Here is a 24,257-nt window from a genome sequence, read left to right as displayed (position 1 = left end):
ACACCTGGTAATGAACAAAACTCTGATTAAAATACATATTTAAATACATCTGAAACAAAAATGCTTCCTTGAAGAGCAGAGAAGATGGCAGATTCCAAGTCCAGGACAAGGAAGATATCAAAGGACTATTAGGATCATGTTGAAAGACTCAAGAGACAACTTGAAGGGTGTCCTCCCTTAGTCAAATGAGACAATTTAGGGATCAATAAGGATAGTAATGACAACTGACTGAAACATATGAAATATGCTTAAATCCATGCATTCTTGACTACCTATTTTTAAAAATCTCATTGGTCACTTTTGGAAAATGCCAGAGAACCAATTCATTATTTTGAAAACTGGTAAATTAAGAAAAAGAATTAAGCATTTATTCTCTTTTCCTAATCAAAATGTACCTCAGGACAATCAAATAGTTGACAACAAAAAATTTCTCTTTGTAGATGTACTTTAAAAAATGAAGGAATGACAGGAGTGCCTGGGTGGCTCAGTGGGTTGAGCATCCATTTTGGCTCAGGTCATGGTATCTTGGTTGTAAGACTGAGCCCCATGTCAGGTTCTGCATTGAGTGTGGAGTCTGCTTCAGATTCTCTCTCTCTCTCTCTTCCCCACTTGCACACGTGTGCACTCTCTCTCTCTTTCTCTCTCAAGATAAATAAACAAACATTTAAAAAATGAAGGAATAACAAACACTCAATAATCTGCAATTAACAGACCTAGAAAATGATGATCAGGACTGCTAAAAGAGAATGGCCAATAGGACACACAATGTCTTGATGGGTGATAAGACATTATGTGCCTCCTATTGAAAGATCACAATACCCTTTATAAAAAAAAAAAAAAAAAAACACCAACTCAATAAACAAACCTGAACTTAGATCTAATCAAACCCCAATAAATAACAATTTGGGGATGCCTGGGTGGCTCAGTTGGTTAAGTGCCCGACTCCTGATTTCAGCTCAGGTCATGATCTCATAGTTCCTGAGATCGAGTCCCACACTGGGGGGTTGTCGGTGCAGAGCCTGCCTGGGATTCTCTCTATCTCTCTCTCTCTCTGCCCCTCCCCTGCTTTCTCTCTCTCTCTCAAAATAAATAAGCTTCTAAAAATACATAAATAAGAATTTACATAAAATACATGAGACAGAGAAACCTATTAATACCACACAGAAGAAATCAGAAAAATCCAAACTGTGAAATTCTACAGGTAAATGACCAAGTTTCTTCCATAAATAAACTGTGAGGAACAAAAGCAAGATGAAAAGAAATCTAGAAATTAAAAGATATTTAAGTGATGTCAACCAATTGCAACACCCAGGCTTTATTTGGATTTGATTCAAACCATTAAAAATAATTTACAATAGGGGAAATGTGAAAGGTGGAAGGATACTTAATGACATTAAAAAATTATTACTTTTTTAGATGTGATAATATTATGACTACATTTTTAAAAGAATTTTTAACCTTTAGAGATACATAATTGTAGTACACACAGAAGAAATACCAGGGTAAAAGATTTGCTTCAAAATATTCCGGGAGGGAGGTTAAAGAGATAAAACAAGACTGACTATAAATTAATAACTACTTAAGCTGGGGCATGAGTATATAAAGGTTAATTATATCAGTCTCACTACTTTTATGTATGCTTACAATTTTCCTTAATAAAAAGTTCTAAACTTTTTTAAAAGAGAATTTCATTGTACTGTATTTTTTTTTTTCATTTGTCTTTCTCTAAGTACACTTTTTTCTACCTTACTCAGCATTAGCTATCAGTGGTTAGGAAAACTGACTACTGTATAAAGCAAGAATTATTGTATAAACAAGACAATCACAGGAAAATAACTGGAAACTGATTCAGGCATATTAACAATATATATATTATTTCCTAAGGAAATCCTATTTTTATCAAGATACCAAAAATTACCCCACATGTTGTCTCTCTCTTGATCTAAGAGAGATACCCACCACTTTCCATCTTTCTTTGACCAAGATTCCAACACTGAGAATATCCGGCTGCTCTCCTCCTCCACTCATTGCAATTCACTGATGTGATAGAACGGTTATACAGGCATCCAGCTCCCAAGGGTGGTTTCCATTTAACCTAAAACAAAAGAAACAGCAGCAGCATATCAGGGCTAATTAATTAACACAAACATTCCAGGACCAAGTAGCACCATTAATTCTATACATTAATTAGGTTGCTTTGTTGGAAAGGGAGTAAAAACACCACAAACTCAGTTCCAAAATCTGTTTAGTGCTTATATAAAAAAAAAGTACCTTTCCATTAAAGATGCTCATGACATTACAAAGACATTATGTTACAACACAGATATAATTTCAACGTTTATTTATTTTTGGGACAGAGAGAGACAGAGCATGAACGGGGGAGGGGCAGAGAGAGAGGGAGACACAGAATCGGAAACAGGCTCCAGGCTCTGAGCCATCAGCCCAGAGCCCGACGCGGGGCTCGAACTCACGGACCGCGAGATCGTGACCTGGCTGAAGTCGGAAGGAAGCTTAACCGACTGCGCCACCCAGGCGCCCCTACAACACAGATATAATTTCAATAACTGAGATTGCTAAACTATAGAGCAAGCATGGTGTCAATGACAATTGACCTAGACAGACCACCACCCTAACTACAACATATTGCTAAAGAAAAAGACATGGTACCTAACTTACAACAGCTTATAGTTTAATAGGTTGTAAGTTAGAGCTTATCATCATCAGAGCTAATAAAATTTTAATATTACATAATGTACAAAATGCATTCAAAATGCATAGGAAATAAACATGAGCCACAGAAATGTACTGTTGATCAGTTCTAATACAATGATATTTAAAGAAAAAGAGGATAATAATATGAACAGCATACCTACAGAAAATGAAAATAAGCAGAAAAATCTGGCCTAAAGGAGATAAGGAGATGACAACATAAATCATAATTAGAAATTAGGAAGACATAAAAAGAAATCTGAGCTAACTCAGAAAAGGATCAGAAATGAAGAGGAGACACATGAGAAAACACCAAATTAAGGAAGAAAAAAAAGAAGAAAATGAAAAACATATTTAAAAGCAAAAGTGACAAATAAAAGGCAAAGTAAATACAAAATACATATTATAGAAGGCCCCCAAAAAGAAAACCCATGCTAGTAAAAAGAACAAATACTAGCCACTATAATACAAAAAATTTCTCTAAATTAAAAGAAAAAGGCTAAATTTGTATACTGAAATGGTATATCACTGGGATATTCTTGGGTATACCCAGGTATACCTGGGAAAACAACCCAGGAGATCAACATCAACACGCAGTCTAATAAAACTACTGGATTTCAAGGGGGAAAAAATCATCAGCATCTGTGCAGACAGTCCAAATTACTTAAAAGGTAAAGAAAACAGACACTGGCACTGACAATAGACATTAGCACAAACAGTTTACACCAGCAGACAATGAAATTATACATTTAAATATCTAAGCCAAAGATGTTCTACCCAGCCAAATTAACTTCCATAGCTAAAGGAAACAAACAGTTATGAAACACAGAACTCAAAGAACACTGTTCCCAGGAAATGCCCCTAAGAATCAACTATATAACAAGCATCAGACAATCAAGGAATTATGGTAGAAGATCTGGCATGAGGAATGGCCTGAAAAGGCCTAAAAGCAATGATAACCCAGTAGCAATGAGTACCTCTGCCTTCAGATTGTGGACTTTAAACATCACCTCCCACTAAAAGAAATCAGGGCTTCCTGGAGAAATGGCTTTTTCCAGGTCTGACACAGGAAATTGTACACAATGAACTTGAGATATCTTGTCAAATCAGAAAGCAACAAAATATCAACAATACTACTACAGGCAAGTCAAAGGAAATTAGAGCCAGGCAAAAGGATTCTCATTTGCCAAATTTCTCCCTTGAGCATATACAAGAATGGTGACTGCAATGATTGGAAAATATAAAAAATACAAATACCAATAGTTCATAATGACACTCAAAAAAAAGAAAAAGAGGGGCAGCTGGGTGGTTCAGGGGGTTGAGCATCTGACTATTTATTGGTTTTGGCTTAGGTCCTGACCCTAGGGTCATGGGATGGAGCCCTGTGTGGGCATGGAGCCTGCTTGGGATTCTGTCTCTCCCTCTGCCCTTCTCCCCCGCTCACATGCAGTCTCTCTCTTTCTCTCTCCAAAATAAACAACAACAAAAAAAAGTAAAAAGAAAATTCCTCTTTGGCCATCCTGTGGAGGTTGCCAGAGTACAACTTATTACTCTGAACACTGATAATGAAAGAAAGAATCATGGATTTATCGTGCCTTTCTGGTATGAACAGTATCTGGGGGAAACTAAGGAGATGAATTTATTCCTCAAAGAATAATCACAGCTAATAAATGCTAGAAGAAATGACAGAATTAGAAAATCACCATTTTCCATGGGGTGCCAGTCGGTTAAGCATCCGACTTCAGTTTAGGTCGTGATCTTGAAGTTCTTGAGTTTGAGCCACACATTAGGTTCTATGCTGACAGCTCAGAGTCTGGAGCCTACTTCGGATTCTCTCTCTCTCTCTCTCTCTCTCTCTCTCTCTCTCTCTCTCTGCCTCTTCCCTGCTTACACTCTGTCTCTCAAAAATAAACATTAAAAAAATTAAAAAAAAAAAAAAGAAAATCACCGTTTTCCAAATCCAAAGGTAGATGGGGAACTTTAATATGAAAGATTAAGTTGAACCCACCAATCAATCTTTTTTTGTTTTAAATTTAATTTATTTATTTTGGAGGGAGGGTGAGAGCCAGATCAGGATCAGAGAGAGAGGAAGAGAGAGAGAGAATCCCAAGCAGGCTCCATGCCACAAATGCAGAGCCCAACGGGGGACTCAAACTCACAAACCATGAGATCATGACCTGAGCCAAAATCAAGAGTCAGACGCTCAACCAACTGAGCCATCCAGGAACCACCCCCCCCACAACCACCAATCAAGCTTAACATCACTAAAAAGCAAGACAATGAAACATAAGTGCTTCCTGATATTCTGCAACAAAATTTTCTCAGCACCACCTATGCTACGAAGTCCCTCGCCTAAAAAAAAATTTCAAAACTAAATTTAATCAATATTCTAGATTTAATTATCATTTAAAAAAAATAAGGGGAACAAAGGCATATGTTAAATGCCAACCTGAGAATAGAGTAAGCTAAATCCATGATACTGGAGATTCTAAAGGACAAAATGACCAGTTTATCCAACAAATAAATGGTATGGAAAATAAAAGACCTTACACTATACATTACAAGAAACAATATACATCTCAAACTAAGGCAACAACTAGCAATCAGAAAAATTGAGTAGGATATAATATTAAGGAATAACTGAGAATTTTCTAGAGTGTAACAATAGTGGTATGGTTATGTTTAAAAAGTCTTTCTCAGACAGATACCATATGTTTTCACTCTTATGTGGATCCTAAGAAACTTAACAGAAACCCATGGGGGAGGGGAAGGAAAAAAAAAAAAAAAGAGGTTAGAGTGGGAGAGAGCCAAAGCATAAGAGACCCTTAAAAACTGAGAACAAACTGAGGGCTGATGGGGGGTGGGAGGGAGGGGAGGGTGGGTGATGGGTATTGAGGAGGGCATCTTTTGGGATAAGGTGTTGTATGGAAACCAATTTGACAATAAATTTCAAAAAATAGAATATAAAATAAAATAAAATAAAATAAAATAAAATAAAATAAAATAAAAAGTCTTTCTCTGTCAGAGACACATAAACTACCAATGTACGAAGTGAAAAAAGGTCTTGAATTTGCCCTAATTCACTGTAAGGGGAAAAAGAGTTACTGTGTTAGGGGTGGAGAATTAGATGAGGTAAGAATGGTAAAATTTTTATAATTTTTCTAACTGTATGATGGGTACATGGGAATTCACTATACTATCTATTTCTGTGTATGTTTGCAATATTTATATATTAAAAGTAAAAAAAAAAGTGCATAGGTTAAAAATATCTAGAGTCTTTTTTAACAAACAGTACTGTGATAACTACACATCCAGTGCAAAAGAATGAACTTGTACCTCCATCTAATATCATATACAAAAATTAACTCAAAATGTATCAAAGACATAAAAGTGAAAGCTACAATTATAAAACTCTTGGAGAAGAAAACAAAGGCATAAATCTTTATGACCTTGGACTAGGCAATGATTTCTTAAATAGGATACTGAAAGTACAACAAACCAAAAAGAAAAAAAAAAGATAAATTGAACTTCATCAAAATTTTTAAAATTTATGTTAAAAGACAACCTAGAAGAAAAAAACTGCAAACTAGATTATCTGATAAAGGTCTAATGCCCAGAATATATAAAGAACAATTCAACAACCCAAAAAAAAACAAACAACTCGATTTAAAAATGGGCAAAGGACGTAAACAAATAATTCTCCAAAGAAGACACACATATGGCTAAAAAAGCATATTAAAAGATGCTCAACATCTCTATCATTGGATAAATGCAATTCAAAACCTCATGAGAAATCACTGCATAATCACTAGGATGGCTACTATTAAAAACAAGCAATCAGTTGTTTAACATAGTGTTGGAAGTTCTAGCATCAGCAATCAGACAACAAAAGGAAATCAAAAGCATCAAAATTGGCAAAGATGAAGTCAAGCTTTCACTTTTTGCAGATGACATGATACTATACATGGAAAACCCGATAGACTCCACCAAAAATCTGACAGAACTGATACATGAATTCAGCAAAGTTGCAGGATACAAAATCAATGTACAGAAATCAGTTGCATTCTTATACATTAATAACAAAGTAACAGAAAGAGAAATAAACTGATCCCATTCACAATTGCACCAAGAAGCATAAAATACCTAGGAATAAACCTAACCAAAGATGTAAAAGATCTGTATGCTGAAAACTACAGAAAGCTTATGAAGGAAACTGAAGATACAAAGAAATGGAAAAACATTCTGTGTTCATGGATTGGAAGAATAAATACTGTTAAAATGGCAATACTACCCAAAGCAATCTACACATTCAATGCAATTCCAATCAAAATTGCACCAGCATTCTTCTCGAAGCTAGAACAAGCAATCCTAAAATTTGTATGGAACCACAAAAGACCCCGATTGGCCAAAGTAATACTGATGAAGAAAACCAAAGCGGGAGACATCACAATCCCAGACTAAATTTAGCCTCTACTACAAAGCTGTAATCATCAAGACAGCATGGTATTGGCACAAAAAGAGACACAGACAAATGGAATAGAATAGAGACCCCAGAACTGGACCCACAAATGTACGGCCAACTAATCTTTGACAAAGCAGGAAAGAGTATCCAATGGAAAAAAGACAGTCTCTAACAAATGGTGCTGGGAGAACTGGACAGCAACATGCAGAAGAATGAAACTAGACCACTTTCTTACACCATTCACAAAAATAAACTCAAAACGGATGAAGGACCTGAATGTGAGACAGGAAACCATCAAAACCCTAGAGGAGAAAGCAGGAAAAAACCTCTCTGACCTCAGCCGCAGCATTTTCATACTTGACACATCTCCAAAGGCAAGGGAATTAAAAGCAAAAATGAACTATTGGGACCTCATCAAGATAAAAAGCTTCTGCACTGCAAAGGAAACAATCAACAAAACTAAAAGGTAACCGACGGAATGGGAAAAGATATTTGCAAATGACGTATCGGATAAAGGGCTAGTATCCAAAATCTATAAAGAACTCACCAAACTCCACACCCAAAAAACAAATAACCCAGTGAAGAAATGGGCAGAAAACATGAATAGACACTTCTCTAAAGAAGACATCCAGATGACCAACAGGCACATGAAAAGATGCTCAACATCACTCCTCATCAGGGAAATACAAATCAAAACCACACTGAGATATTACCTCACGCCAGCCAGTCAGAGTGGCTAAAATGAACAAATCAGGAGACTACAGATGCTGGAGAGGATGTGGAGAAATGGGAACCAGCACTTTCAACAATAGCCAAATTATGGAAAGAGCCTAAATGTGCATCAACTGATGAATGGATAAAGAAATATTGGTTTATATACACAATGGAATACTACTTGGCAATGAGAAAGAATGAAATATGGCCTTTTGTAGCAACGTGGATGGAACTGGACAGTGTTATGCCAAGTGAAATGAGTCATACAGAGAAAGACAGATACCATATGTTTTCACTCTTATGTGGATCCTGAGAAACTTAACAGAAGACCATGGGGGAGGGGAAGGGAGAAAAAAAAAGTTACAGAGAGGGAAGGAGGAAAACCATAAGAGACTCTTAAAAACAGAGAATAAATTGAGGGTTGATGGGGGGTGGGAAGGAGGGGAAAGTGGGTGATGGGCACTGAGGAGGGCACCTGTTGGGATGAGCACTGGGTGTTGCATGGAAACCAATTTGACAATAAATTTCATATTAAAAAAATAAATACAGATAAATGTAGAAAAAGAAAAAAACAAGCAATCAAACAGAACTAATAAGTATTGAAGAGGATACAAAAAGTAAAATATAAAAGTAAAATAGTGGCAAAGTAAAATATAAAAATGTAAAAACAGCCACTATGAAACACACAGTATGGCAGTTCTTCAAAACATTAAACATACATTTCCCACATGATTCTGCAATTCCAATGCTGGGTATATATCCCCTCAGATTGAAAACAATGTCTCAAACAGATATTTGTGCACTCAAGTTCACAGCAGCATTATTCACAATAGCCAAAACATGGATACAGCCCCAATGTCCATCAACAGATGAATGGATTTAAAAAATGTGGTATAGAAAAAAAAAAAATGTGGTATATGCATACAATGGAATATTATTTAGCCTTAAAAAAAGAAGGAAATCCTGACATGCTACAACATGAATGAACCTTGAGAACATTATACTGAGTGAAATAAACCAGTCACAAAAGGACAAATACTCTTATGTATCCACTTATATGAAGGATTTAGAGTAGTCCAAATCACAGACAGAAAAAGCAGAATGGTGGTTAGTAGGAGCAGGAAGGTAGGGAAAAAGGGGAAGTGTTGTTCAGTAGGTATAGAATTTCAGTTTTGCAAGAGGTAAGAGTTACGGAAATCTGTTTTACAACAACGTGAATATATTTAACACTAATGATCTGTCCGCTTAAAAATGGTTAAGATGGTATATTTTATATTTTCTTTACCATAGTAAAAAAGCAAAGCAAAAGGAAAGGAAAGGAAAGGAAAGTGAAAGGAAAGGAGAAGAGAAGAGAAGAGAAGAGAAGCGAAGAGAAGAGAAGAGAAGAGAAGAGAAGAAAAAGAAAAGAAAGGATGGTATGGGCCAAAGGTGGGGAAACTGGTAACATTCAGCATGATAATATACATTTAAACTCTAAACCGGTAATTATACTTCAAGAAATCTATTCCAAAGGTACCACGACAAAAAATGTGAAATGACTTCTTCGCAAGACTTTTCACTGTAACACTACTTACAATCACAAGACTAGAAAAAAAAAAAAAAACCTAACAGCCCATCAATAGGGGGTTAATGGAATGATATGGTTCATCTGTGTAATGGAATACTAGTCCAGGAATAAGAGAGATGCTGATACAGTGATTTTCAGGATATATTGTTAAGTGAAAAAAAGCAAGATGCAGTAAAGTATTTACAGCATGCTACTTTTGTGTTAAAAGAAGATAAATGTTAAACTTATTAACTTATTTGCTTTTTTTAAAAAGAAAAAGAAAAAAAGATAAGCCAAAAAATGATGAAAATGATTCCCTATAGCAGAGGTCAGTGTATTGTTGGAAAAAGGCCAGATAGTAAATATTTCAGTCTTTTCAAGCCATATAATCCTTGTGATAGCTACTCAACTCTGCTGTTACAACACAAAAGAAGCTATAGATGATACGTAAACAAATGAGTATGGCTGTGACAAAACATTATTTGCAAAAAGAGCTAGGTAGCCAAATCTGGCTTACAGGCTGTTGTTTGTCAACCTTTTCTCAAACGAATGGAGAAAACAGAATAGAAGGGATAAGAATGGGAGCCAGACTTCTATGGATCTATTTTATAATGTAGGTTTGATTTTAAAATCAAAATCATTGGAGCACTAGGGTGGCTCAGGTGTTGAGCATCTGACTCTTGGTTTCAGCTCAGGTCACGATCCCAGGGTCATGAGATTAAGCCCAGCATTGGATGAGCTTGAAGCCTGCTTAACATGCACTCTCTTCCCTCTTTCTCCCTGCCCCTCTCCCTTGCTCTCCAAAATTTAAAAAAAAAAAAAAAAAAAAATTAAACCAAAATCATTGTTTTGCATGAGAAAAAACTATTATAATTAAATTCCAAGTTCAAGAAAGTAACTTTCCAAGAGTACATCAGAGCTGGCTTTAAACTCATCCTCGTCTATCAATAATAGGTATGAATAAGTGACCACACTTCAGAAAGTCTACTAATTAGGGGCTGCCTGGGTGGCTCAGTTGGTTAAGGGTCTGGGTCTGGATTTCGGCTCAGGTCATGATCTCATGGTTCACAATATCGAGCCCTGTGGTCAGCACAGAGCCTTCTTCTAGGATTCTCTCTCTCTCCCTCACTCTCTGCCCCTGCCCTGCTCGCGTGTGGGTGTGTGTGCGCGCACGCACACGCACACTCTCTCTCTCTCTCTCAAAATAAACAAACATTTTTAAAAAGTCAACCAATCAGCAGTGACACTCCATAACCACACGTGCATAACAAAAGTTCAACCACTTTCTAAACAGTCTCACTTCACTGATCCCAGAACTCTTAAGCCTCACAGCTCTCCCTTGCACAGAGAGACATGAAAAAGCATTTGGTTCAGATATTCAGTGACGGCCGCTTCCTTCAAGACAATTAAAAGATATAATTAGGGGCGCCTGGGTGGCTCAGTCAGTTAAGTCTTCGACTTCAGCTCTGGTCATGATCTTGCAATTCACAAGTTCAAGCCCTGCATCGGGATCTGTTGCTGACAGCTCAGAGCCTGGAGCCTGCTTCTGATTCTGTGTCTCCCTCTCTCTCTGCTCCTCCCCCATTTTTTCTCTGTCTCTCTCGCTTAAAAAATAAATAAAACATTACAAAAAAATTTTAAGACAAAATTAAATTTAAAAAGAAAAAAAAGAGCCAAATATCAAAAATTTTACACAACCTCTAAAAATTTAAAACAGACTGAAACCAATAACCTACTGTTTTACCAAGTTTGTGGCTCTAAAATACAGTAATTTGATTGTACATTCCCTATTCTAAAGGAATAAAAGAACCACAAAGAAATGTTAAAACAGCCTTTAGTAGCTATATTATTAGAATATCAATTACATTATTTTAAAACTATTATAGATATACTGCAGAACACAGCAAATAACTGATTACATTAAGCCACTAGGAATCAACATTTTACGCAAAAAGAGATATAAATACAGAAGTCAAAGAAGTAAAAATCCTGAAATCTTATAATGAAGAAAATATGAAAAAATATGATCTTTATTTAAATATGTACTTCACAACTAACCATGAGCAGTCCTAGAAGCAACACAGAACAGTCTCATTAAACATCCATTAGTATCCAGACTGAGGGTACCAAATACCATTTTCCTCCCCGCCACACCCAAAACAAAAAAGACTGAGGGGTGTCTGGGCAGCTCAGTTGATTAAGCATTTGACTCTAGATTTCAGCTCAGGTCATGATCTCATGGTTTGTGAGTCTGAGGCCCACATCAGGCTCTGATGACAGCGGGAAGCCTGCTTGGGATTCTCTCTCTCTCTCTCTCTCTCTCTCTCTCTCTCTCTTACTTTCTCTCTCTCTCCTCTTCCTCTCTCCCTACCCCTCCCCACTCACATTCCTTCTCTCTCACTCTCAAAATAAATTTTATTTATTTATAAACTTTGAAAACAAAATAAAAAGAATGAAAGCTCCTTGGACAAATGACTACTTCTAAAACTATGGCAGAGTATGTAAAAGATATGCCTAGAATCTCGCTATGCTTGAAAGCAGGGAATATACAGGGGTGCCTGGATGGCTCATTTGGTTAAGTGTCGGACGCTCGGTTTCAGCTCAGGTCATGATCTCACGGTTTGTGAGTCTGAGTACCACGTCAGGCTCTCTGCTGTCAGCGAGAACCCCACTTTGGATTCTCTGATTCCCCCCGCCCCATCTGCCCCTCTCCTGTTGATTCTCTCTCTCTCAAAATAAATAAACTTTTTTTAAAAGTTAAAAAATTTTTCTAATTTATAAAAAGAAAATCTACAATCTAAAAAGGCTAGTAAAATATTCCTCCCTTTTACAACTGTGTCTCTGTATGAGGCCACATTTTCTTTATATACTTCAACCAAAGCAACATATTGTAAGAGAATGAACACAGAAGTATGAGAATCCAGCTGTCTTCTATCATGCCAGATATTGAAGAGACTTAAAAAAACATAAAAGAATGCCATTCATTTCATCAACTTGCTTTTCTGTTTTGGAAAATAGTTAACATGCAACAGTTTTATTATTTTAAAATAAATAAATTTAAAATGTATTTTAATCTTAATACAGTAAATACCATTACATATAAATCTATGATTAAAAAAACAAACTCTTTAGGGTCCTCAAAAAATTTTAAGATTAGTAAGACAGACGTCCTGAAACCAGAGTTTGAGAACAGCTAAATTATGTTATAGAGATACATATTTTTCCCTATTAATAATCCAGACTTATGGTATACAAAGTTATGCGAATGAGTAAACTTTTTTTAGAGTTCCATTTTTGTTTTATAATGTTTTCTAATATGCCATTTTGTAGTTTTTTTAATCATGAGAAGTGTACTCTTTAATCCCCATTACCTATTCCTCCATCCACTTAGATAAGAGTCTGTTTCTTGGTTTGTCTTTCTTTTCCTTTGCTCATTTTTTTTTTTGTTTCTTAAATTCCACATACAACTGAGACCATATGATATCTGTCTTTCCCTGACTGACATATTTCGCTTAACATAATATTCTCTAGCTCCATCCATACTGTTGTAAATGGCAAGAATTCATTCTTTTTTATGGCTGAGTAACATTCCATTATGTGTGTGCACACAGGTGTGTATACGTATCTTCTTTACCCATTCATCTATCGACAGACACTTGGGCTGTTTCCATAGTTTAGCTATTGTAAATAATGCTACAGTAAATATAGAGGTGCATGTACCCCTCTGAATTAGTGATTTTGTATTTGGGGGATAAATACCAAGTAGTGCAATTACTGGATTGTGGGGTAGTTCTATTTGTAATTTTTTGAAGAATTTCCATAGTGTTTTCCATAGTGGCTGCACCAGTTTGCATTCCCACCAACAGTGCAAGGGGGTTCCTTTTTCTCCATATCCTCGCCATCACTTGTTGTTTCTTGTGTTTTTTTATTTTAGCCATTCTGACAGATGTGAGGTGATATCTCATTGCAGTTTTGATTTACATTTCCCTGATTATAAGTGATACTGAATAATTTTTCATATGTCTGTTGGTCATCTGTATGTCTTCTTTGGAGAAATGTCTACTCACATCTTCTGCCCATTTTTTAATAGGATTATTTGCTTTTTGGGTGTTGAATTGTATCAGTTCTTTATATATTTTGGATATTAACCTTTTATTAGATATGTCCTTGCAATTACCTTCTCCTATTTGGTAGGTTGCGTTTTAGTTTTCTTGACTGTTCCCTTCACTGTGCACAGATGTTTTATTTTGATGTAATCTGAATAGTTTGTTTTTGCTTTTATTTCTCTTGCCCGAATAAGTAAACATTTTTTAAAATTCTACAATCTTTTACTAATTCTACAAACTTTTACTAATCATCCTTTCAATAAACATTTGATGAGGACCCTGCCAAAAACTGTGGAAACACTAAGATGAGTAAGTTACAGTTCCTAGCCTGTAGGACAAGAATGGCTCCAGGAAAGAGTTCTCAAAGATGATGCTATTGATAGAATACCTAAATGAATCTGAATACATTAAGAGGAGACCTGTACAAATTGAGGAAAATTTGGGACTGAATTAGTGATTAGGAAACTAACCAACCAAACACACAAACAAAAACAACAATTATAAGCTCCAGGAAAAAAAAATAACAGTGTAGAAAAGAAAAGATACCATTATCTCTATTTATATCTGTATAGATAGCAAATTTCACCTACACGTCAAAGCATTTACAGAGTCAAAATAAAGTCTGAATATTGACCTAATCAAAATTAAGATATAACATTACTGGGGCACCTGGGTGGCGCAGTCGGTTAAGCGTCCAACTTCAGCCAGGTCACGATCTCGCGGTCCGTGAGTTCGAGCCCCGCGTCAGGCTCTGGGCTGATGGCTCAGAGCCTAGAGCCTGTTTCTGATTCTGTGTCTCCCTCTCTCTCTGCCCCTCGCCCGTTCATGCTCTGTCCCTCTCTGTCCCAAAAATAAATAAAACGTTGAAAAAAAAAAAAAAGATGTTTAAAAGACATAACATTACTGAAAAAATAGGACTTAACTGTGGTAGGAATGAGATAAGCAGTGAAAAAAATAAAATTCCCATCTTCCATAGAAAAAAGCCTATATATTATAACTAAAATTTAAAAGTTGGGGGCGCCTGGGTGGTTCAGTTGGTTGAGCGTCTGACTTCAGTTTGGGTCATGATCTCTTGGTTCATGGGTTCGACCCCTGCATTGGACTCTGTGCTGACAGCTTGACCCCTGGAGCCTGCTTCAGATTCTGTGTCTCTCTCTCTCTCTGCCCCTCCACTGCTCACACTCTGTCCCTCTCTCTCAAAAATAAACATTAAAAAAAAATTTTAATAAAAATTAATCAGCAGCAATACAAGCACATCAGTTTAAGATATAGACGTAAACAATTAAAAAATCAGGAAAAAGTGTTCAAATGAGTACTTCTGCAGAGTTGTAAACAGGGCAGACGGGGAGGAAAGAAAACTGTTCTTTTCCATAATAAAGTGCAGAGAATCATTAAACTTTACATGCATATTTAAATTAATTGAAAATAAAAAAATAAATTTAAAAAGTAACTTGTTGGGGCAGTTGGTTGGCTCATTCAGTTGAGCATCTGGCCCTTGATTGTGGCTAATGTCATGATCTCATCATTCATGGTTTCCAGCCCCCCCACAGAGCCTGCTTGGGATTCTGTTTCCCCCTCTGTCCCTCCCCCACACTCACTCTCTCCCTCTCTCTCTCTCCTCCTCTCTCTCTCCCTCTCTCAAAAATAAGTAAATGAGCATTAAAAAAAAAAAGTAACTTGTAAAATATTTAAACATGAAAAATTCCTTATGCTTCAAGTTAAAGAGTTATAAAACAGTATATATAGATATATACATATCTATCTATATATATAGATAGATAGATAGATAGATAGATATAATCCCATTTGTATTTTTAAAAGTGTATACATAAATTATGTATAGAAAAAACCTGCATTCGGGTGCCTCAGTGGCTCAGTTGGTTGAGCGTCCAACTTTAGCTCAAGTCATGATCTTACTCGTGGGTTTAAGCCCTGCTCCCCCCAAGTAGGGCTCTAAACTAACAGCTCAGAGTCTGGAGCCTGCTTCCGATTCTGTGTCCATCCCTCTCTCTCTCTCTCTCTCTCTCAAAAATAAATACACTCTTAAAAAAATAAAATAAAGAACCTGATTGATATTTACCAACTATTAACAAATTAACAAATTAACTATTAACAAATTATATAGTTCTATATAATAGGATTGTTTAAAGGAGGATTCCTCTTCTGTAAATTTACTACACCAAATACATATTTTTACAATAAGAGAAACACTATTTTTAAAAGTTAAAAATTTTAACCCTTACATATATGGTCAAATGATTTTCAACAAAGGTGTCAAAACTATTCCATGGGGAAAGGACAATCTTTTTTAAATGCTTACTTTATAATTGTATGCAAAAATTTACTGAAAATAGAGTTAAAAAAAACTATACAACTCTTAGAAGACTACATAGGGGAAAAGCTTCATAACATTGGATCTGGCAATGATATCTTGACTATAATATCAAAACAAAAGAAAAAACAGATAAATTGGATTTCATAAAAATTAAAAACTTTTGTGAATCAAAGGATGCTATCAACAGAATGAAAAGGCAATGGAATGGGAAAAAAATATCTGCAAATCACATCTGATAATGGGTTAAATATCTACAGTATATAAAGAACTACAACTCAACAACAAAACAATGTTTTTAAATAGGCAAACAACCTGAATAGATATTTTTCCAAAGAAAATATGCAAATGGCAAGTACATTAAAAGATACTCAACATCATTAATTATTAGGGAAACACAAATCCAACCACTAACCACTTTATACCCATTAGAATGACAATTATAAACACACACACACACACACACACACACACACACAACTGCTGGCAAAGATGAAGAGAAACTGGAACCCCTGTGCATTGCTGATATTAACTTAAAATGGTGCAGCCACTACAGAAAACATTATTGGAGGTCACCCTCAAAATTAAGCATAGAATTAAAAATATGATTAAATAATTCCACTTCTGAGTATATAGCCAAAAGAATTCAAAGTAAGGAGTCAAAAAGACATTTGCACACCATTGTTCATAGCAACACTATTCACAATAGCCAAGAGGTGGAAGAACCCAAGTCTCCATCCCAAGTGACAGACTAATGGATAAACAAAATGTAGTACATACATATAATGGAGTATTATTCAATCTTAAAAAGAAAGGAAATTCTCAAACACACTACAACATGAATGAACCTTGAAGACATTATGCTAAGTTAAATAAGCCCATCACAAAAGGTCATATTTATGGTTCCATTTATAATAGGTACCTAGGTAGGCAAATTCATAGAGACAGAAAAGTAGTTTCTGTCTGGTGGGTTGCTAAGGGCTACAAGGAGGGGATAGTGTTGATTTACTGTTTGGATACGGAATTTCATTTTGGGAAGATGAAAAAGTTCTGGTGGCACAACAGTGTTAAGGTATGTAATGGCACTGAATTTGTCCACTTAGAAATGGTTACAATGGTAAATCTTATGTGTATTCTACCACAGTAAAAAAAAATTTTTTTAATGATTACTAGTTACCCCTCAGATATAACTACAAAATCCAAATAATTTTCATGGTCTCACTTTAAGTTACCAATGGAAATATCATGGAACAAAATGACACCCTGTGTGGAGTCCTTCACAGAACACTGAAATAAATCTAAGAATACACCTGTTCCAATTAGGAACTGAACCCTACAGAAAACACCTAGAATCTTATAAGCTACCAAGATGTACTACTTGTACTGCTTCTAAAATGGCTCCCAATGATCTCTCATCTCATGCTTTTGATCCCTCCTTGAGTGTAGGCGAAATCTAATGAGTTGGGGTGCCTGGGTGCTTCAGTTGATTAAGCATCCGACTTTGGCTTAGGTCATGATCTCACGGTTCGTGAGTTCGAGCCCCACATTGGGGCTCCAGCTCGGAGTCTGGAGCCTGTGACTCCCTCTCTCTGCTCCTCCCCTACTCATACTCTGTCTCTCTCTGTCTCAAAAATAAATAAACATTAAAACAAATTTTTTAACAACAAAAAAAAATCTAGTGACTTGCCGCTAATGAATAGAATATAACAAAAGTGATAGGTTGCTTCCCAAATATATTGCTAAAGACGTCTACCTTGCTCACATTCTTTCTCTTTGGCCCTTCCCAATTGGTGCTCTGATGAAGCAAGCTGCCATGTTGCCTCCCAAGAAAGGCCCAACATGGCAAAGAACTGAGGATAGCCCTTGCTAGCAAAATTATATGATTCCATTTATAACTGGTACCAAGAGCTATAGCAGAGAGCTGAGGCCCTTAGTTCAACCACTCCAAAGGAACTGAATCAATGCCAACCATCGGACTAAGCAAAGAAACAGATCCTTCCCCAGCTGAGCCATGTGACAACTACAGCCTATCCTGACTGCAGCCTGTGTCTGACCCTAAAACAGAGTACCTTCCTGACTCACACCCAAAATCTTGACCTAAAGACACTGTAAAATAATAAATGTTGTTATTCCAAAACACTAAGTTTTGGGTAATCTGTTATGCAGCAATAAATAAGTGACACACCAGCCTTCAATGGTATGGGGCAATAGTTCTTTCTGATTCCACATCACTAATTATATCTAAACAGTGAATGTAATTTGGCTGCAAATAATTGGAATTCATTTTTCAGTAACACTAATAACTTAAAAATAATCAATCTTGATGCAAGAAAACTAGATACTGCAAGAGAAAAATTAAAAATTTCCTCCTTAATAATATTCATGACCTAGAATAACCTAGGTGACCTTAATGACCTAGATCCTAATAGAGTAAACAGCATACTAATGAATTCAGTCAATGAGGATAAATCTGAAGATGTTGCCCAAACAGACCCAAAGATGATGAAATATGAACAAAACATATTAAATGGATATTCAATTTGTAAAATAACATGTGGTGAAAAATCACTTGAAACGTGTTAGATAGAAAAAGACTGAGAAGAAAACAGCCAACAAATTAATAAGCAAACACTGACAATCCCCTAGATTATAAATCCCTTAAAGATGAAAACCATATCATAATCACATACCCTCTGCCATAATAAAAAAATATATAAACTTTGCAGTTAATCAATAGATATTTGAGGGGTGCCTGGGTGACTCAGTTGGCTGAATGTCCGACTCTGGCTTAGTTCATGATCTCATCATTCACGAATTCAAGCCCCACATCAGGCTGTGTGCACAGCTCAAAGCCTGGAGCCTGCTTCAATTTCTGTGTCTCCCTCTCTCTCTCTGCCCCTCACCTGCTCACACTCTTGTCTCTTTCTCTCTCTCTCAAAAATAAACATTTAAAAAAATTTTTTAACACAAAAGTGTATTTTAAAAAAATAGATATTTGATGAAATTAACAAAACGAAAATGAGGAAACAAACTATAATTTAAAAGTTATACAGATTCACATACACAAATATAACAGAAAGATGCGAAGAAAAGGAGAAATAAAAGGAAAATGAAAATAAGAATAAGAGGAACAATGGCAAATGGATAAAAAATCCTATAATAATTCTATAAAAATAAGCTAGACCAAACCACACCAAATGAAGAGAACTCCCTATAAGAGAAATTAACATAATACTTCAGTGAGTTTATTGTGTTCTAAGTCCAGAGACTTCTCAAAAAATAGACATGAAGACCAAACTACCTAGATTCAAATCCTGGTTGTGTAATCTAAGGCCCATTACTTAACTTTTCCATGCTCAATTTCCTCATCTAAAAAAAAACAGGTAACAATGGTGGCTATCTCAGGATTAAAAGTGACAATATATGATATATGTAAACTATTTATCACAATGCCTGGCATACTAAGTGTGCTCAATAAATGGCCATGATTACTTAACAAATCATTGTGTATGCTTCTTAACCAAAAGAAGAAACAGTCACATTAACAGACATACTACTGTCCAAAGCAGTCCCTGTGCTGCTTGAATGCTGATGAACAGAAATTATCATGTTTGCATAGAGGCCTTGAATTTAAACCCATTATACAACTACTACTTAGCAAATTCATACAAAAATGTTTTTGCCAGCAAGAGAAAAATATTACTCTACAACTATGATTACAAATTAAATTACAGCATTTGCATTGTTATAATCTTGCTTTTAAGGTTAAGCGAAAATTGGTTGATCAAAAAGGGAATAAAAATAAACCAATGCCACCTACTATTTCTAAATTAGAAAAAGTATAAATTAGTTCCTAAATGTGTCTTGACTTGAAGCAAATTTTGAGAACCCGCCCACATAAAGGAAGGAAGCATTATCATAGTGACTATCAAAGAAGAAATTATTTAAAAATAAAAACTTAGACTCTCATAAACCATTGGTAGGAATGTACTCTGGAAATAGTTCTAAGTAAAGCTGAAAATGTGCATACCTCGTGACCCAATAACTCTCTTCCCAGGTATATATCCTAAAAATACTCTTCTCTCATGAGCCCCAGGAAACATACACAAATATGTTCATAGCCGCACCATCCATAAACGCCAAAACAAAAAACAACTCAAATGTCCAGTAAGAGAAGAATGGATAAAGTGTAGTATATAGTCATATAGTTAAAGAAAGAAAGAAAGAAAGAAAGAAAGAAAGAAAGAAAGAAAGAAAGAAAGAATGAATTAGTTTCCTACTGCTACTGTAACAAATCACCACAAATTTATTGCCAAAACAATGCAAATTTATAATCTTACAATTGTAGAAATCAAAAGTCCAGGCTTCTAATGGGGCTAAAATCAAGGTGTCAGTAAGGCTATGCTTGTAATGGAGGTTCTAGGGGAGAATACTTTTTCCTGTCTTTTCCAGCTTCTAGAAGCTGCCGGTATGCTTTGGCTCACGGCCCCATCCTGCATCTTCCAACCTAGTTGTACAGCATCTTCAAATCTTTCTCTCTGAGCTCTGCTTCAAACATCATGTCTCTTTATATATGTCTCCCTCTTCTAAGGTCCCTTGTGATTACACTGAACCAACCTGGGTAATCAAAGATAATCTTCAAAAGTCTTAACTTAATCGCATCTGCCAAGTGCCTTCTGACATATGAGGTAACACATTCACAGGGCACCTGGGTGGCTCAGTCAGTTAGGGGTCAGACTCTTGATTCCATCTCAGATCATCATCTCACAGTTGTGGGATTGAGACCCAAGTCAGGTTCTGTGCTAGCAGTGCAGAGCCTGCTTGGGATTCTCGGTCTCCCTCTCTCTCTACCCTTCCCTTGCTCTCTCTTTCTCTCTCAAAATAAATACATAAACCTTAAGGGTAATACAGTCACAGGTTTCAGGGATTGGGGCACCAATATCTTCAAGGGACCATTTTCTACCTACCATAAAAACTATACTAAACCAAAAATAAACTACTGTGACACTGAACTACTAGAACAAGTCTCACAAACAACATTGAAAAAAAAAAAAAATCTTACAGGGCGCCTGGGTGGCGCAGTCGGTTAAGCGTCCGACTTCAGCCAGGTCACGATCTCGCGGTCGGGGAGTTCGAGCCCCGCGTCAGGCTCTGGGCTGATGGCTCAGAGCCTGGAGCCTGTTTCCGATTCTGTGTCTCCCTCTCTCTCTGCCCCTCCCCCGTTCATGCTCTGTCTCTCTCTGTCCCAAAAATAAATAAATATTGAAAAAAAAAATTTTTTTAAATAAAAAAATAAAGAAAAAAATCTTACAATATAGATCTTTTTTTAAACTTATTTATTTATTTTGAGAGAGAGAGAGAGGGAGCATGCAAGCCAGAGAGGGAGAGTGGGAAAGAGAGAATCCCAAGCAGGCTCCGTGCTGCCAGCGTGAAGCCTGATGCAGGGGCTTGATCCCATGAACTATGAGATCATGACCTGAGCTGAAATCAAGAGTCCGTTGCCTAACCAACTGAGCCACCCAGGTGCCCCCCCCAATATAAATCCTTTTATATTAAGTTCAAAAATAAGCAAAACTAAATTATGTTAAATAGGGATGCAAACATAGGTAGTAAAAGTCTATAAATAAAAGCAAGGACATGATTTTTTACAAAAGTCACGAGAATAGATTCCTTTGGGGTATAAGGGAATAAGATCAGGAAGGGGCTTCTGAGATGCAGGTAATGTTCTATTTCTTGACCATTTATAATAATATTAAATTTCACACCAATGTTTTACGTAGTCTATGATTAATATGTCTTATTAAAAAAAAAAAAAAAAAGCAGGAGGGACACCGGGGCACGCAGTTGGTTAAGTGTCCCACTTCGACTCACGTCATGATCTCATGGCTACAGAGTTCAAGCCCTACGTCTCAGAGCCTAGAGCCTGCTTCGGATTCTGTGTCTCCCTCTCTCCTCTCTCTGCCCCTCCCCCGCCTCTCAAAAATAAATGTTAAAAAAAAATAAATAAATGAAAACAGCAAAAGATAATAGTCATATAAACCAGAGGCAAGGAAGCTAGGCACAGAATAGATTAGGCAACAATCATCTAGCAGTGTGACAGACAGCAGGAGACTGTTCCATCTATGCAATAGTGAAAAGCCAGCTAACCTATGAGTTGGTTATAGGGCAGAAATCTAGGTTCAGAGTAAAGAAGCAGGCTTATAAGCACATACATAATTTACAATGCTATAAATTTCTTGAGGTCAAGAGCAGAATTCTTCTCATCTTTGTACTTAGTATGTAGCATAATACCTACCACAGAACAATCTTTCAATAAATGTTTAATTATTGGAAGAATGAATACAACTTCTTTCACATTCTATACAGCTGAGTGAAATTAAGTCATCCTCAAACAAGTAAATGAGAGATGATTTGAAAATAGTCATTCAATGAATTGTTATAAATACACAGAAGAGTAGGTAGAAGTGTAATGCATGGTTTTGCCCTTAATTAATTTACAAGCAAGGAAAGAAGAAAACATAGATAATTATTTCCAAATTATTCTTTAGAATAGAATACATAATGCAAAAACAGAAAGTAACAGTAATTCTCTGGATTTAAAAGGTAAAAAATACAAAAAGTTAATCAACATCAAACTGTAAGGGCCAAGTACACATGACAAATCAGAAATGCGAGAGGTTTACATGAGATAGGAAGATTATACAAAGTTTCTCAGAGGAGGTGGACAGGATTTATGATGATGGTTCAGTAGATTGCAAAATAACCACAAATTCCTCCCACTCCTGTATACATATCTTTTTACAATGTGACCTTGCTGCATCTCCCACAAAGAGGTAGAGTTTCTTTACCCTGGAAACTGAGGTTGGCCCTGTGACTTGCTTTGACCAACAGAACACTAGCAAACATGACCCAGAAGCTTGAAATGCATTTATGCTCTCAACTAGCCCTCTATTGCTTGTTTTGGAACCCAAATTGTGAAGAAACCCAAGCTAGCACAATGCCTCGCATACATGAGCCCAGACAAGACCAAAAAAGAATATGCAGTTGGACCCAAACGGCCAATCCACAGAATATTTAACTAACAAATTGTGTTACCCTCTGAACTTTGGGGTGGTTTGTTTGAAGGCAAAAGCTAACTGACTGAGGAGCTAAGCAAAGGCACATAAATGGAAATGAACAAAACACACAAGTGCATGGAAAAATGAATATGTACAGTTGTCTACATGGACTAAGATTAGTCTAAAAGAATTCTGATCATAGAGAAAGAATACATAGACATGAAAGGTAAACTGAGTTCAGACTATAAAAATCATGCTAGGAAGAAAATGAACTTTATTCTATTTCAGCAAAGGGGAGCCACTAAGGGACTTCGTATAAGGGGGATGGATATAAAGCAAAAGGAAACAAAGTTCAGTTATAACTATTATTATCTAGATAGACTGTATAACTAACTATATAACTATATGTGTGTGTGTGTGTGTGTGTGTGTGTGTAGCTATATATCTATAACTAGATATCCTCCTATTTGGAGGGGAAGCTAGATAATTCACAAAATAAATAACAGCATGGTTTTTATACATAGTGCCATATACAGTTTATGTTAGATTCTGTTTTTGAACAGAGTAGTAGGAAAATTATTTTTACTACAATTTTAATCCCAATGAGAAGAGTGCTAGAATTAATCATCAGAAGCTTATAATGTGTCTAAAGGGCATAGAAGATATCTTTGAAGCTATATTTGGGCATAAAGATAATACATAAATTTCTAATGACAGCATAACTGTGAAATATGACTCCTCTTTGTTTGAGATTTAAATATACTCACCAGGTGACTGCAGCTCCTGGCCACAATAAAGTGACAGGGACTAGATTTACCCTACCACAGTAAACAACTAGAAAAAAGGACAAAATATATGAAACATGGTTTTTAGACACTATTGACAATAAGCACTACAGAATAGGGATCCATGAGAAAAAGGGAAATAAAGTTAGCCTTACAAGTGCCCCCAACTCACTACCTGGAGAGAATTTCCAGGCCACAATACAGGGATGGGGAACCCAAACAAAGACCAGAAATCTCACTGAGTTAAGGAGACAAAATTCAGAGTTCTGGGGAGGTCAAGGCAAAACAAAACACTGGAGAGGAGATATCAGCACAAAGAATGAGCTGTGGATATCTAGAGAGAATTCTCCTTGAGATTCTGGCTAAGTACTTATCAATGCACCTGTGTAAGGAAGTGAAGTGATCAAAGCCAAGTTCAAACCACTGGAAAGGGGCAGGCAGAACAATCTTTGATGCTTAAATAAGGCTATGAATAGTTTGCATACTCACCAGAGTGAAAAAGACCTTCAAAAACATTCAGAGCCTTGGATGCATCAAAGTATTTT

At 36.2% G+C, this 24,257-nt stretch overlaps 1 protein-coding gene across 1 annotated transcript in view; it reads right to left on the bottom strand.

Annotated features, from left to right (window-relative positions):
• The window catches only part of TTBK2 (tau tubulin kinase 2), a 169,629-nt gene that overhangs the window by 133,804 nt on the left and 11,568 nt on the right, over nt 1-24,257 (bottom strand). The window contains exon 2 of the mRNA XM_043554114.1: nt 1,960-2,095. Within this exon, the coding sequence (XP_043410049.1) occupies nt 1,960-2,028 (69 nt within the window). The 5' untranslated portion in view covers nt 2,029-2,095. The remainder of the gene's footprint in view (nt 1-1,959; nt 2,096-24,257) is intronic.

The sequence above is a fragment of the Prionailurus bengalensis genome, chromosome B3 (genome assembly GCF_016509475.1).
Source record: "Prionailurus bengalensis isolate Pbe53 chromosome B3, Fcat_Pben_1.1_paternal_pri, whole genome shotgun sequence".
NCBI lineage: Eukaryota > Metazoa > Chordata > Mammalia > Carnivora > Felidae > Prionailurus > Prionailurus bengalensis.
The sequence above is the reverse complement of the archived record's forward strand: the minus strand, read 5'-3'. Positions and strand labels throughout refer to the sequence as shown.